General features: G+C 45.9%; 1 protein-coding gene across 1 annotated transcript; it reads right to left on the bottom strand.

Annotated features, from left to right (window-relative positions):
- Positions 1-955: 955 nt before the first annotated feature.
- LOC106536840 (probable ribonuclease ZC3H12C) lies at positions 956-14,076 on the bottom strand (the record flags this gene model as incomplete). The annotated part of the gene is given in 5 exon segments (XM_014034175.1): positions 956-6,233; positions 10,916-11,022; positions 11,124-11,358; positions 13,020-13,159; positions 13,251-14,076. Coding segments are annotated over 5 exon segments (2,751 nt in total). The 3' UTR covers positions 956-4,722.
- Positions 14,077-14,529: the final 453 nt, after the last annotated feature.

The following is a 14,529-nucleotide window of genomic DNA, read 5'->3' as shown; positions in this document are numbered from 1 at the left end:
TATATATACATACACACACCTACCTCTGGACATCCAGAGGACTTAGCTATTTTTTTCTTTTTGATTTTTCAATTGAAGGTGCTCTAAATGTTGATTAAAAGGCTTGCATATGAACCTCTTAGATCTTTGGAGTTTTAAGACTGCAGTGGACCACTTTGGTACTGGCCCTGTTCATTTGGTCAGAACTAAACTTGGTCCAATTGCTGGTCAAAGAACCACCAAAATAATAATAGTAATAAAAAATAGTGAACACTTAACCTAGATGAAGTACCTGGCTACTTTGCTACACAGGGTGAGTCAAAAGTCTCAGGACACACTTTTGTTTCAGAAACAAAAGGGAAAATAAAACATCTGAATACACCAGCAAGTAATGTGTGTGAGGGAGGGGGGACAGGGGAGACCCACCTTTTTAAACCGTCCAGAACATGACCTCCATCTTAAAAGCTGACATACTGGATGAAGGGCAAGCTTTTCCAAAGCTAAGCCCCATCACTCATTGCTGGTATTGAGTTATTATCCCCCATCTGAGACTTCTGACTCACCCTGTAAATCACATACAGTTTGGCCCCACCAAAAGCTTTTGTATCAATGGTAAACTTAGAATTTATGAGTCAGTATAACAAAATAAATTTACAAGGTGAAACATACTTGTCCAGCCCCTGAGCTGATGTGGCCCCCTGAGCAATTTAGTTGAACAGCTGCTTTAAAGTCAGCATTGACCATAACCTACATCTCCCATAATGCATGCTGATTATACATGGGAATTCCCTGTAGGAAAGTGGGAGAGTTCAAAATTCAACACTCATCAAGTAAGAAATGACTTTCAAGATTGCTGGAAAAACTAGATCAAACCTTTAATCATGTTTAAAATCTAATTTTACTATCAGATCCTGAACAGAACTGAAACAAACTCCATTCAAAGTAGGAAGAATAAACAAACTTAAAAAGGATGAGCTTGTTTTACAGCAGTATATTGTCTTTATTGGATTATCACAATACGTAGTTAGTCTAGTGACAACAKAGAAAACAGGTGAAACATTGATTTATTCTTCTATTAGAGTAAACAGGTTTAAATATCTACAGTCTGTATATTATCACACTGCAGTTAGAGGTAGTAGGACTGCACAATATTACAAACTGATCATCGTAAACCAATTGAACCACAATAAATTACACTTTCAAACTTCAAAAGCTTCAAAATGACACACAGTTTGATGAGATTTACCAATTCATAAGCAGCTAGTTTTGTTCACAAGTGTCTGTTTCATGTTCAATTTAAAAATAATTTATTGATCCCAAAGGGAAATTACATAATTGCATTTTTGGTTCAGGGCAATGTCATTTCCAGAATGATTTTTCCAATTTAAAAAGGGGAATCCCCCAACTTCATGATGATGCTGACCAGTACATGATGGGATTTCCAAGTACTGTGGCAGCGGTCAGAGGAAAAAGGTCAGTTTTGTGAAGACAGTCCTGTTAAAAACTCTGATTTAATGGTAGTTTAGGGTTATTAGGATATTATCAGGATTGCTAGATGGTGTCTTTATAGATAACTTTTTACACACAAATTAATATTTTATTTATTTTGCGTTGCAGCCAGTGCTCATTCCAACTTGTTTTGGTAGCATGGGTCGTACATTTGTAGAACTACACCTGGTTTAGATGACAGCGAGGAAAATGTGGGTTTATTGCAAGTTTTTTCAACACTGTGCAGCCCTCGTGCAGAATTACTACATAAACATACAGACATTTTCACAACAAGCATCGTGTTCAGATAACAAGACAACTAATGCAGACTAAACACAAGAACCCATGCAAGGAAAAACAACAACTCATGCATAATAGTTAGCTGAACATAGTTCAGAGTATTGGATGTGTCATAAGCACAATGCCACGAAGAGGCATTACTTTGGGCCCACGCTCAGGGGCCACACTGACACACGGTGCCAGGGGACCGGAGAGAAGGCACTACTTCAAAACACAAGTTCTCCCTCATTAACAGCACGTTTTTATCGTACTTCTTCATGTTTTTGTACAACGTGTCACGTTGGACAGGAAGGAAGCCTCAGGGCTTTCATGTAGCTAAAGCTGGCTTTAACGAACAAACCCTGGATTTTATGGAGTCGGCGGCCARTTTGAGCTTCATATTTACCCTCAGCATCCTGAGTAKCAACGTAACAGATTATTAATAAACCATTTATGCATCATACTAATACTCAAACTGTACTGCGTTGAGGCTCACCTGGCTTCATTTTACTTTAACTCGTCTAAACAACCTGCTTAAGTACAAAATGGAAAACTTCAAAATAGGACATTCAGTGACCAGATATGTCTCTTTAGAGCATACTAATATTCCAAGTGCTGAGGGAAAGTACTTATTTATAAAAATAAATATTGTATATTGTAAAATAAATATTGTACGAATAGTTTTTTTAACTCTGCTTCTTGGACTTGTGCGCTCTCTTTTCATAAGGTTTATTCTAAGGTTTTTTATGTTAAAGAGATTAACAGAAGCATTAGTTTTTTTATTTGAGCTTTCAGAACATTAAATGAGCTGCTAATTGTTAAACTCTCAATGTTTTGCCAATTTCCAAAAGCGGTACAATATGGACTATATTGTTTTTGCCAGAAATGCAGATAGCTTTTAATTTATTCTCACTAATCCAGCCTGTAAAAAAACAATCAAACCTTTAATGTGGGACATTAAGATTTAGTGAAATTTAGTGATTTAATGAAGTTTGTCACTTTTAAGTAAACTTTAATAAATCACCTTACATTTTGAAGCAAAACTGTATATTTCAATCAAATTTTATGTAATTACAATCAGACTAAATTTGACCTTTCTTGTATATCTTGGCCAATAATTATTGGTCAACACGGAGAAATTTCTGATCGTATCAACAAAACTAGGAAAAACAGTAAATACACAATCTACAAGAATGTCTGGGGTCCTGGTTGATGATTTAAAAGCAGTGGTGGGCACATCTAACCAAAACGTTAGCTTCACTAAKCACTAATCCGCTAAACAAGAATCTTAGCTCCGCTAGTACTAAACTGATAAAAAATATTAGTGGAAGCTAACGCTAACCGCTAAGACAACTGTCGCTCAGCCTGTGTCAGGTTTTCACCTCCTTCCTGTTGAGGACTGGTMGGACTGACACAGTTTAGTGTTTTATTGGTTTAGTTGGAAGAGGGGTGGGATTATTTGTGGCTAATTAAGTTTAGCTGCTAAAGATGCTACATGCTACAAACAGTGCCTGACATCARTGCTTGTAAGAYGGGATAGGTTTTATTTAATTTAGGATAATTGGAACTAAATAGAAGTTTAAGTAAACAAACCCCAATAAATTTATTCACACTTGTAACCCTTTTTAGTAAACTTTAAATTAGTGAAACCTAATTTAGCAGAAGCTAACCAGTCCTCTGATTCCAAAATTAGCAAAACAGCCAATCTGCTAAATGCGAAGCTAGTTCCGCTCACCACTGCTTAAAACTTGAAGGAAATGAATCCATTAATGTTCCCTTTTTAAAATCAAAATTTACTGTCAAAAGGTGGAAATTTGTCCTTATATTTAAATACTTGGTTACATTAAATAAACACTTARTGTCTGATTGAATTAGTTACTATATATATAAATATATAAAATAAAGCCAGCTTAAAAGCCAGAAGCGCAGATGAAGCAGTTGTTACCTAAACAAAGTAGGCGTCCAAATCTTTTAGTTTGAAACATTTAAAATAATTGTTTCAAAGCTGTTTTTTTCCAAGATTTAAAAGTTGAAACATTTGGATTTGAACACACAGCGATACATCAAAAGTGTCTAAAAGATACGGATCAACAAGTCCATGTACTGTATAGAACATCAGCGACTTTAGTTCATGATACAATTTGTATCAAACAAGGTTTTTCTCCATCTAGCATGGATTCAGCTGGGATCTGCTAGAGAAAACAGCGGACGCCGTTACCTAAAAAAAAAAAAAAGCACAGCGGAGGAAAGGGTTAAATATATTTACAGGACGCTCATGCTTCGTTCAGTCACGCTGCGTCTGGAGCAGAAACCAGAGGCGACCCACYATAAAGGGGGCGGGGGGAGAGATGTCCCTTACTAAAACTAAGGTACACACGACAGGGTCACCCATCTCTACAGCAACAACTCTGACCTGAAAAATAAAACTAAAACTCTTCGTCTCAGAGGAAGACGAGCTCCAACATCCATGAAAAACTTTCCACTACAGAAGAGGATTACTTTGACTTAAATCTTAGAATTCAGATTTTTTTCCCATTTTTAAGAATTAAGTCAGATTTCTGTTTTGGACCCTTGTCTCTAATCCTCTTCCACAGTCCACACAACACATATAAAGATTATTATGACCAGAACAAAGTCAAACTGTAGTTTTATGACGCAGCCAGATTAGGAGTTGTAGATTAATGATCACAGCCACGTTTGTGACAGTCTTATTAAATACTTACAAATGATAGAAAGTAGAAAAGTCAGGAGGAGGTTTTTGTGAAAACAAAGTGTGAAAGTTTGAATCTGGTGTGAGGTCAGAGTCAAACGTGTTTGTTAGATTGTTGCTGCACAGTGAGCAGAACTAAATCTTTGATTATCGTCATGTCTTTAGGTTTAAGGGTCTCCTCACAGACAGCTCTCCTGCTGGATAGCTCAGCATCTTACAAGATGGAGTCTCCAGGTGCTTTCAAAGCAGACGTCAGGTCTGACTCTTCAGTAGCCAGTTTGAGCTTTCTCTGCGAGGATGGCAGCAGCCAGCTGCTGGGGGTCCGTGATGTGGGGGTTCCTGGCCATGACCCGGCTCACCAGCTCTGAGGGGAAGATGTTGCACAGGTTTATGTACACCTTCTCCCTCACGTCCTCGTAGCGGCCGTGCGCCGGGGACTCGGGGTGCTGCGGGACGTAGGGTGGAGGAGCGTGGGAGGGAAGTGTCAGGTGGGAGCTGTAAGGTGGGTGGGGGGAGTGAGGAGGAGGAGGAGGGTGGCTGAGGTAATGTGTGGGTGACGGGTGGAGGGCTGGGTGAGAGGAGTGGTGCTGGGCGTAGCCCTCCGGTGGCCACGGCGGGGCGTGCCAGGCTGACTGCCGCGTGTCCGGCAGGCTCTGATAGGTGGAGGACTCGTACCTGGGTGGGGGCAGGGGGGGCTGCCGGTAGTACGGGTCCCAGCTGAGTGCGGCTTTCTGTCTGTGGTGGTGGTGTGTGGAGAGATGCTCGTACAGGTGGGAGTCGGACACGCTTTCGGCTCGTGTCGGCGCCAGGCAGCGGCCGAGAGGAGAGCTGGGGGGCTGGCGGTTGGACTGGGGCAGGGAGTGGTAGTCGCCTGGGCAGCTGGAGCGGGCAGATAGAGGCTGGTGCTGGAGGTGGGGGGGCAGGGGGTAGAGGGGTCGCTTGGAGGGAGCTTCAAGTGGAGGCTGGTCGTGGATGCAGCTCTGCCCACAGGTCAGGTGGTAGGTGGCGTGTGGACCACTCTGGTACTCAGCAGCATGCAGAGAACACAGCTCGTGGCTGGACGGGACATGGGGGGGATACAGGCGGCTGTGGGGGGCAGCCAAATGAACGCTGTCCTCCAGTAAAGGGTCTGGAGGACATCCAGGACAGGATCTCTCAGTGTAAGAGTCGCAGCTGCTGCTGCAACTGACGCTACTCTCACTGCCACACTCAGAGCCCGCTGAGCCCACTGAGCCGTGCCGCAGGTCCGAGTCCCCCGTGAAGCGGCAGTCTGGGCTCCGTCGGGACGTGAGGCTCAGGCCGGAGTACGCTCGTGTTACAGAGTAGTAGCTTATGTCTGGAGACTCGCAGTGAGGGTACAGCTCATGACTTGGGGCTGGTAGGTGTGTCACCGCTCTGGGTTGTTGATCCTGCGGCAGGCTGAGGCCCGGTGGGGGTCCTGCCAGGGCCGGAGACTGGCTTAAACTCCCGCTGGAGCTGCTGTTGCTGCTCCCACACAAGCTGCTCCTGTGGCCTTTAGCCAGCAGCTTCTCCTCGGCGTCGCTATACGACAGAGCTCGGATGCTGGGGTCCGATTGTCTTTTGGGGGCGCCTTTCTTCGCTTCGATGGTGCCAGCTGGCACACTGTGACTCTTCACGAGTCCCGCATCCCCCTGATTTTTGGAGGGGACGCAGGTCTTGGCGCTGGCACGCAGCTCATCGGCCACAGCTCTCTGAGGCTGAGCCCCTCTTTCAGGGTGGTAGTATTTACACTTGTGGCCGTAGGTGCACTTCTTCCCTGGAGCAAAGAAACATGTTTCAATCAGTTAAATATAGAAAATCAAGCTTTTTTTTTTCAATAAGTGAACATTTAATCTGAACAAACTGAAGATCTCAGCATAAACATTCACTGATCACGTATGTCCCGTCCTGGTCCTCCAGCCTGCATGTTTMAATCATTTCTCTGCTCCAACACACCTGATCCACTGATCAAATTACCTCTTCGGGTTCTGCAGAAGCCCTCTAAAACATGCAGGATGGGGGCCCTCAAGGATCAGGGTGGGACACCCCTGCTCAGGGTCATTTCTGCTACAGTCAATATTTTTCTTTAACAATGCAACAAAATGTCTGATATCAAATATGGCAAATGCAATAGGTGGCCACTGACAACCTTTATATTTTGTTAGTGCAGTATTTGTGACTTTCTGGCAGAACCATAAGTCATCATGYCCTGAACTCCTGGAGCGTTACGTTTTCACTGAGCACTTTAGAAACGGCCTTATTTAGGAGTACACGCATCTTGTGAGCTATTTTACTGTGATCAAAATTACTTCAATATTTTAAGTTATGCAGAACAGGGTCTAAGTGGTGCCGTTGCCAATGTCTTTAGGAATGGTTTCTGTTTCTCAACAGTCTTCTTCCAGACACTATAAACTCTTTTTTGATGACTTCTGTCCTTTTCTACAAAATAAAACAACAACCGTATATTTCATTCTGGATTTAAATAACTGAAGCAAAAATCAAATGGACTTAGAGTTCCCTCACCCGGACGCGGGTCACCGGGGCCCCACTTTGGAGTCAGGCCTGGGGGTGGGGCATGTTGGCGAGCGCCTGGTGGCCGAGCTTTCGCCCATGGAGCCTGGTTGGGCACAGCCCAAAGAGGAGATCTGGGTCGCCCTTCCCATGGGCTCACCACCTGTGGGAGGGCATGCAGGGGTTGGGTGCATTGTGGGTTGGGCAGTGGTCAAAGGAGAGGACCTTGGCGGTCCGATCCTCGGCTACAGAAACTGGCTCTTGGGACATGGAATGTCACCTCTCTGGTGAGAAAGGAGCCTGAACTGGTGTGTGAGGTTGAGAGGTTCTGACTAGATATAGTCGGACTCACCTCGATGCACCGTTCTGGCTCTGGAACTAGTCTCCTCGAGAGGGGTTGGACACTCTTCCACTCTGGAATTGCCCATGCTGAGAGGCGCCGAGCAGGACTGGGCATATGTATTGCCCCCCATCTCGGTGCCTGTACATTGGGGTTCACCCTGGTGAACGAGAGGGTAGCCTCCCTCCGCATACATGTGGGGGGACGGGTACTGACTGTTGTTTGTGCCTATGCGCCTAACAGCAATCCAGACTACCAACCCTTTTTGGAGTCCTTGGAGGGGGTGCTGGAGGGTGCACCTAACGGTGACTCCCTCGTTCTGCTGGGGGACTTCAACGCTCADGTGGGTAATGACAGTGAGACCTGTAGAGGCGTGGTTGGGAGGAACGGCCACCCCTACCTGAACCCGAGCGGTGTTTTGTTATTGGACTACTGTGCCCGTCATGGATTGTCCATAACAAACACCATGTTCAAACATAAGGGTGTCCATATGTGCTCTTGGCACCAGGACAACCTAGGCTGCAGCTCGATGATCGACTTTGTTGTTGTTTCATCTGATCTGCGGCTGCATGTTTTGGACACTCGAGTGAAGAGAGTGGCGGAGCTGTCAACTGACCACTACCTGGTGGTGAGTTGGCTCCGGTGGTGGGGGAGGATGCCGGTCAGACCTGGCAGACACAAACGTATAGTGAGGGTCTGCTGGGAACGTCTGTCAGAGTCTCCCGTCAAACGGACCTTCAACTCACACCTCTGGGGGAACTTTGAACACGTTCCGGGGGAGGTGGGAGACATTGAGTCCGAATGGGCCATGTTCCATGCCTCRATTGTCGAGGTGACTTACCTGAGCTGTGGCCATAAGGTTGTTGGTGCCTGTCGTGGCGGCAACCCTCAAACCTGCTGGTGGACATCGGCAGTGAGGGATGCTGTCAGGCTGAAGAAGGAGTCCTACCGGGTCTTTTTGGCCTGTGGGACTCCGGAATCAGCCGATAAGTATCAGCATTCCAAGTGGATTGCGGCTCAGGTGGTTGCTGAGGCAAAAACTCGGCATGAGAAGAGTTCGGAGAGGCCATGAAAAAAGACTTCTGTATGGCTTCAAGGCGATTCTGGTCCGCCATCCGGCGTCTCGGTGGGGAAAGTGGTTCACCACCAACACTATTTATGGTAGGGATGGTGCACTGCTGACCTCAACTTGGGACGTTGTGTGTCGATGGGCAGAATATTTTGAAGACCTTCTCAATCCCAGCAACATGTCTTCCCATGAGGAAGCAGAGCCTGAGGATCCTGGGTCGAACTCTCCAATCTCCGGTGCCGAGGTCGCCGAGGTGGTTAAAAAGCTCCTTGGTGGCAAGGCACCAGGGGTGGATGAGATTCGCCCGGAGTTCCTTAAGGCTCTGAATTTTGTGGGGTTGCATTGGTTGATGCGACTCTACAATATCGCGTGGACATCGGGGGCAGTTCCCCTGGATTGGCAGACCGGGGTGGTGGTCCACCTACTTAAAAAGGGGGAAAGCAAAGTGTGTTCCAACTATAGGGGGATCACACTTCTAAGCCTCCCTGGCAAGGTCTATCCAGGGGTCCTGGAGAGGAGGATCCAGCGGATAGTCAAATCCTGAATTCAGGAAGAGCAGTGTGGTTTTCGTCCTGGTCGTGGAACASTGGACCAGCTCTACACCCTCAGCAGGGTCCTCGAGGGTGCATGGGAGTTCACCCAACCAGTCTACGTGTGTTTTGTGGACTTGGAGAAGGCGTTCGACCGTGTRCCTCGGGGACTCCTGTGGGGGGTACTCCGGGAGTATGGGGTACCAGGCCCATTGATACGGGCTGGTAGGTCCCTGTACGACTGGTGCCAGGGCTAGGTCCACATTGCTGGTAGTAAGTCAGACTCGTTTACAATGAGAGTTGGACTCAGCCAAGGTTGCCCTTTGTCACCGATTCTGTTCATAACTTTTATGGACATTATTTCTAGGTGCAGCCAAGGTGTTGAGGGGATCCTTTTTGGTGACCTTAGGATCGCATCTCTGCTTTTTGCGAATGATGTGGTCCTATTGGCTTCATCAGATCGTGATCTCCAGCTCTCACTGGAGTGGTTCACAGCCGAGTGTGAAGCGGCCAGGATGAGAATCAGTGCCTCCAAATACAAGACCATGGTCTTGAGCCAGAAACCGGTAGGGTGCCTTCTCCGGGTCGGGGAGGAGGTCCTGCCCCAAGTGGAGGAGTTTAAGTATTTCGAGTTCTTGTTCACAAATGAGGGAAGAATGGAGCGGGAGATGACAGGTGGATTGGTGCTGCGTCTGCAGTGATGCGGGCGCTGTACCGGACTGTCGTGGTGAAGAGAGAGCTGAGCCAGAAGGCTAAGCTCTTGATTTACCAGTCAGTCTACGTTCCTACCCTCATCTATGGTCACAAGCTTTGGGTAGTGACAGAAAGAACAAGATCACAGATACAAGCGGCCGAAATGAGTTTCCTTAGCATGGTGTCTGGGCTCTCCCTTGGAYATAGAGTGAGAAGCTCAGTCATTCGAGAGGGACTCAGTGTAGAACCACTGCTCCTCCACGTTGAGAGGAGCCAGTTGAGGTGGCTCGGTCATCTGGTTAGGATGCCACCTGGACGCCTCTCTGGTAAGGTGTTCTGGGCACGTCCCACTGGGAGGCGGCCCAGAGGAAGACCCAGGACACGCTGGAGGGACTATGTTTCTCAGCTGGCCTGTGAACACCTTGGGATTCCCCCGGATGAGCTGGCCCAAGTGGCTGGGGAGAGGGAAGTCTGGGTCTCTCTGCTTAGGCTGCTGTCCCCGCAACCTGATCCCGGATAAGCGGAAGAAAACAGACGGACAGACGGAAGCAAAAATCACACTGTGGATTTTTATTTAGTTTGATTTTACATTTTTATATATAGGTTTTGAATACAGATAAACAAAAAAACTCTACGGTTGTTTCATTTCTGCTATTTTATTTTGGAAAAAAAAAAAACCCAAAGAACGAACCATACACAAATTCGGATTGAATTCTAATCAGACTCTTTGTTTGTTTTTCATGCTTTCTGAATGCGCTTCAAAGTTTCTTTGCCTTTTCTCTTGTTATCTGTCCAGAAAATACTTGAACATGAAATTGTGCCTAAAAACACCAATCTACAGCAGATTTTCTGTATTGAGATTTCTTTTTTTTTTTTTTGATAAAAGAGAAAATCCAGCAAAGACCCAAGAGATGCATCATCGTCCAGTTGATCTAAGGTATTAGACCCTTGGGAGTCTCTTTACAAGTATTCAAATCCTAGTGTCTGTCAAACTGTGGGATCTTTGGTATTTTAGAAAAATAAATAAATAAAAACTTGACTGTGCCTAAAGGCATGAATACATGCCTCTTCAGTTTAGGAGCCTTTTATGCAAGAATGACTCAGAGGTTTTTGTTACCTCTGAAAATGATCAGGTAATGGAGAGGAAATGACTGTAAAAACATCGAAGGCCAAAAAACATTAAAAATTGTACTTTTCAGGAAACTATAAAATAAGACCATTTTTCAGATTACAAGAAAATCTGGCTTCTTAAAATACAAAGAAATGAGGAATGACATTCTTGCACAGTAAGGTTTAAATATGAGACATTAGCTCACCATATGGACAGGGCTGCTTCTTCTGCTCAGGCACAACAGGCTTCTTTCTCAGGAAGTTGTCTAAACTGGGCCCGTGTCGACCCAGAGGATCATCTGGTGGCATGAATCTGAAACATACAAACATTTATTTGTGTTTGAACTGAAGATGCAGTCTGCTCCAAATGGAAAAAAAAAGAAAAAGAAACAAGCACTATCATTATCTCTTTACTTGTCATTGACAAAGGAATACATGAGCAGACGCTCATCTATGAACTTCTTCCACTCGGGCTTCTCGTTAGCCAGGTCCCTGTAGTTGTCATTGGAGACGATGATGCCGTCTGACTCATACGCCAGTTTGACAATGAAGCGGTCGTCATAGCAGACCACGCGGCGGCCTTGGACGCGCCGCGAGGGAGTGAAGACGAGGATTTTTTCCTTCTCGAGGCGACGCAAAATCTCCTGATCTGTAAGAAAGTGAGAGTGTCTAGAGTGTTATGCGATTCAGGCACATTTTTTAAAAAGTTATTGTAATGGAAATAATACTTTTAAGTCTAAGCAAGTAATTCATGACATACTTTAATGACTTAAGTTTCATGACATGCTGTTGTTCATCAGTGATTATAGCCAGAACAAGATTTGCTAACAACAATCATTCTTAGATATCACTTGTGTTTATCTTTGTGTTTTCCCTTAACCCAGCATTTCCTTAGGATGAAATCTTGCTTTATTAAGATGACATAATAGTGTTTGTTAAACAGTATATATGAGGCCTCAACTTCCTCATAAGTTGAAACAGGAGCAGAGAGAAGGGGGACACTCTGATGTTGTTCTCTGTATTCCTGTTGTTGCAATAAAACTCAGTTGATCACTTGCACGGAGTGCCTTCATTCTTGGACCACGTATTTCTGTCTTTGTTAAATAAATATTTCCATAACAGTTATTCTGTTTGATAAGCTGCCCTGCCTGCCTATACATTGGGCTGATCTTTAGCACTTTTCTTTTTGCTCTGCCTCCCCTGCTCAATTTTTGTTGGTGCTAATTGAACGCACCTGACTGCAGGTGAGTCTGGCTGTAGGCCAGGACTATTCAACTGGTGGCCCGCGGGCCAAGTTCGGCCCGCCAAATGGTTCATTCATCTGAAGTCCAAGCCCCCGGTTTTCTAATTTAATTACTATAAGTTATTTTAGTTAAACATAGACATGTTGGGTATTTACAGAAACATCAGAATCTTGGCTACAACCTGGTAAAACCATTTCTGTACACACTCAAGACAGTTAAAACTACAAGTTGTTGAAAATAAAACTACAAAAGCGAAAATAAAATTGGTTTAAAAATCTGGCAAGTCAGAGATGTCAAAATAATATTTGTGTTAAATAGGAGGCATAATGTGTTATTTTTGTTTTGTATATTGTTTAATTATCACTACTTTTATAGGGTTCTGTATGTTGTATTCATGATTACAGCAAAATAAACTATTTCAAAGGTAACAGATCTTTGTAATACTTGGTTTATTTACATAATGACTTTAATTGCTGGATGTTCAGCTCCTCAGCTGTTGACCTGCAGTAACTGTGGCACCCGGAGCAATTTAGCTGAATTGCCCTGCTGTAGGCCTTGGCCCTCAGCCTGCATATTTTGAGTTTTGTTGATTTTTACTTTTTGTAGTTTTGGCCTGGTGGGACCGTTTTCTTTACCYGAGTATGATTTTTTATCTTTTATGATAGGTTCTTTTAGGTTTTTTTGTTAGTTTAGTTTGGTGTGGCTTGGACGGCCCTGTGTAGGGTTGGCCCACTGTCACACCAGTAGTTTAATTTGGCCAGCTCACTGGTCCATCTTTTGTTTGTACTTTGAGTTTTGTTTAATTTGTTTAGTTTGAGCATGGGTAAATAAAGGTTCATGTTATTTTGTCCTTCTGTTGCAGGAAGGTTTTGGTTCCATTATTTTCAGCATGGTTCCAGCAAGGACAAAGGACCAGACTAATTAATAAAAATCTAAATGTTTGAATCTGAATTCAGTTTCTGTGTCCTCTCTAAATATGTAGTGACCCTCATGATTTTTTGGGGGCCGTACCATAGAGAGACCTGCTGCAGCACAAAGATAGGAGCAGACATGTTATGACGCTGACCTGTTATCGGGGCGTCGGGGCGGGACTGCTCTTTCCTCCACGCAGGAACAAAAACAGTGATGTTTTGATGACCTCGCTCCTGGAACCAATCCACAGCCAGCTGGATGCCCTGACAGGAAAACACCTCCTTGTTGCCGTGGCTGCAGAGAGGCAGCAGGTAATGTTTTTGGTCAGGTTATGGTGCACAGATAACCAGATAACACACAGACGCTCATCACACAGGCTGCTCACCTCATGGCCACGTTGCTGCCGTCCACCACGACCGGCCGCAGGTTGTCCTGGTCACAGACCGAATCCGAGGAGCAGGGTGAGTCCGAGCYCTGCCCGTCCAGAACATCGGAGCACCCGCACGAGGAGGCCGAAGAGGAGGTGGATGAGGCAGAGGTCAATATCCCGACCGGCTGCTCGCTGTCGGACTTGTTGCCCAGTTTGACCAGTTCTCCCAATATGTCGTTGATGAGGGTGTCGGGGCCCAGCTTGGACAGCACAAGGTGCACCGTCTCTTCAGAGTAGCCCAGCTTCAGGGCAAAGTCCAGCTTGGCCTGGTAGGCCTTCCCTCTGCTCTCAGACACTGGTTCAGACGCAGGAGGCGCAGGTTCAGGCGGGTCATGGTCATCCTCAGCTGAAAGTTCAAACGGGGGTTCAGGAGGTCCGTCGGTGCCTAGGTCAACACACGGGGTCCGGCACAGCGGCTGGTGGGTGTTTTTGCTACATGTACCCTCTCCTCCGTCTGAGTCCCTGCCTGCAGCGTGAGCAGAGCCGGAGGACGGCGCCGGCTCGCCCTCCCCTCCAGACCCGCCGCTTTCTTCCAGCCGGGCCAGCAGAGGGGAACTGGTGCTGTCGGAGGTCGCCCCCTGCTCCTCCATAGCAGGAGGCCCGTCAGCGCTGCCAGCTTGCCGGTCTGCCCCCACTACATGGAGATACTCCAAGTCCGACCCCGAGTGGAGAATGTGGCCTGCTCCTGGCTCCACATGGTCCTTCTGACCCATGGGTCTGTCACAGACATCCAGCACTCTGGCCTGAGTTCACCCCGCTCAGAGAAGACCACTCATGGAGCCTGAAGAGACAGAAATAAAATGGTTGTTTTCCAGAAGCAGGGTCTAAGATCGACTGAAACGTGGTAAAAGCTGTGTTCCCTTTCAGTCATTTCACTCGGTACAACACATCATGTATGGGAAACCACGCCCCTGTGTGTCCTGGCTGAAGCCACCTCTAATCACGCCTTTAGGCAGGTGACGTGATGACGACAGATGTCAGGCTCCGCCTGCACATATATATACTGTCGCCATCACAGTCACTCCTTAGTTCTGTTGCTCTTCACCTCGCAAGAACACCCACCTCTTCCAACCTAGCTAGTTAGCTGCTGCTAATTAGCTTTGTTTGTTCGAAGGTTCTCGGATTTAGTTTAACGGCTTTTGTTGGTGTCAGCTGCAGCTGCCTACTGGTAACTGTGTCTGCCCGCGMAGCGCTAACTTTGAGAAACCTTTCTTACCTCGACGAAAGAGAGAGT

This window comes from Austrofundulus limnaeus, unplaced genomic scaffold, assembly GCF_001266775.1.
Source record: "Austrofundulus limnaeus strain Quisiro unplaced genomic scaffold, Austrofundulus_limnaeus-1.0 Scaffold2000, whole genome shotgun sequence".
Lineage (NCBI taxonomy): Eukaryota > Metazoa > Chordata > Actinopteri > Cyprinodontiformes > Rivulidae > Austrofundulus > Austrofundulus limnaeus.
The sequence above is the reverse complement of the archived record's forward strand: the minus strand, read 5'-3'. Positions and strand labels throughout refer to the sequence as shown.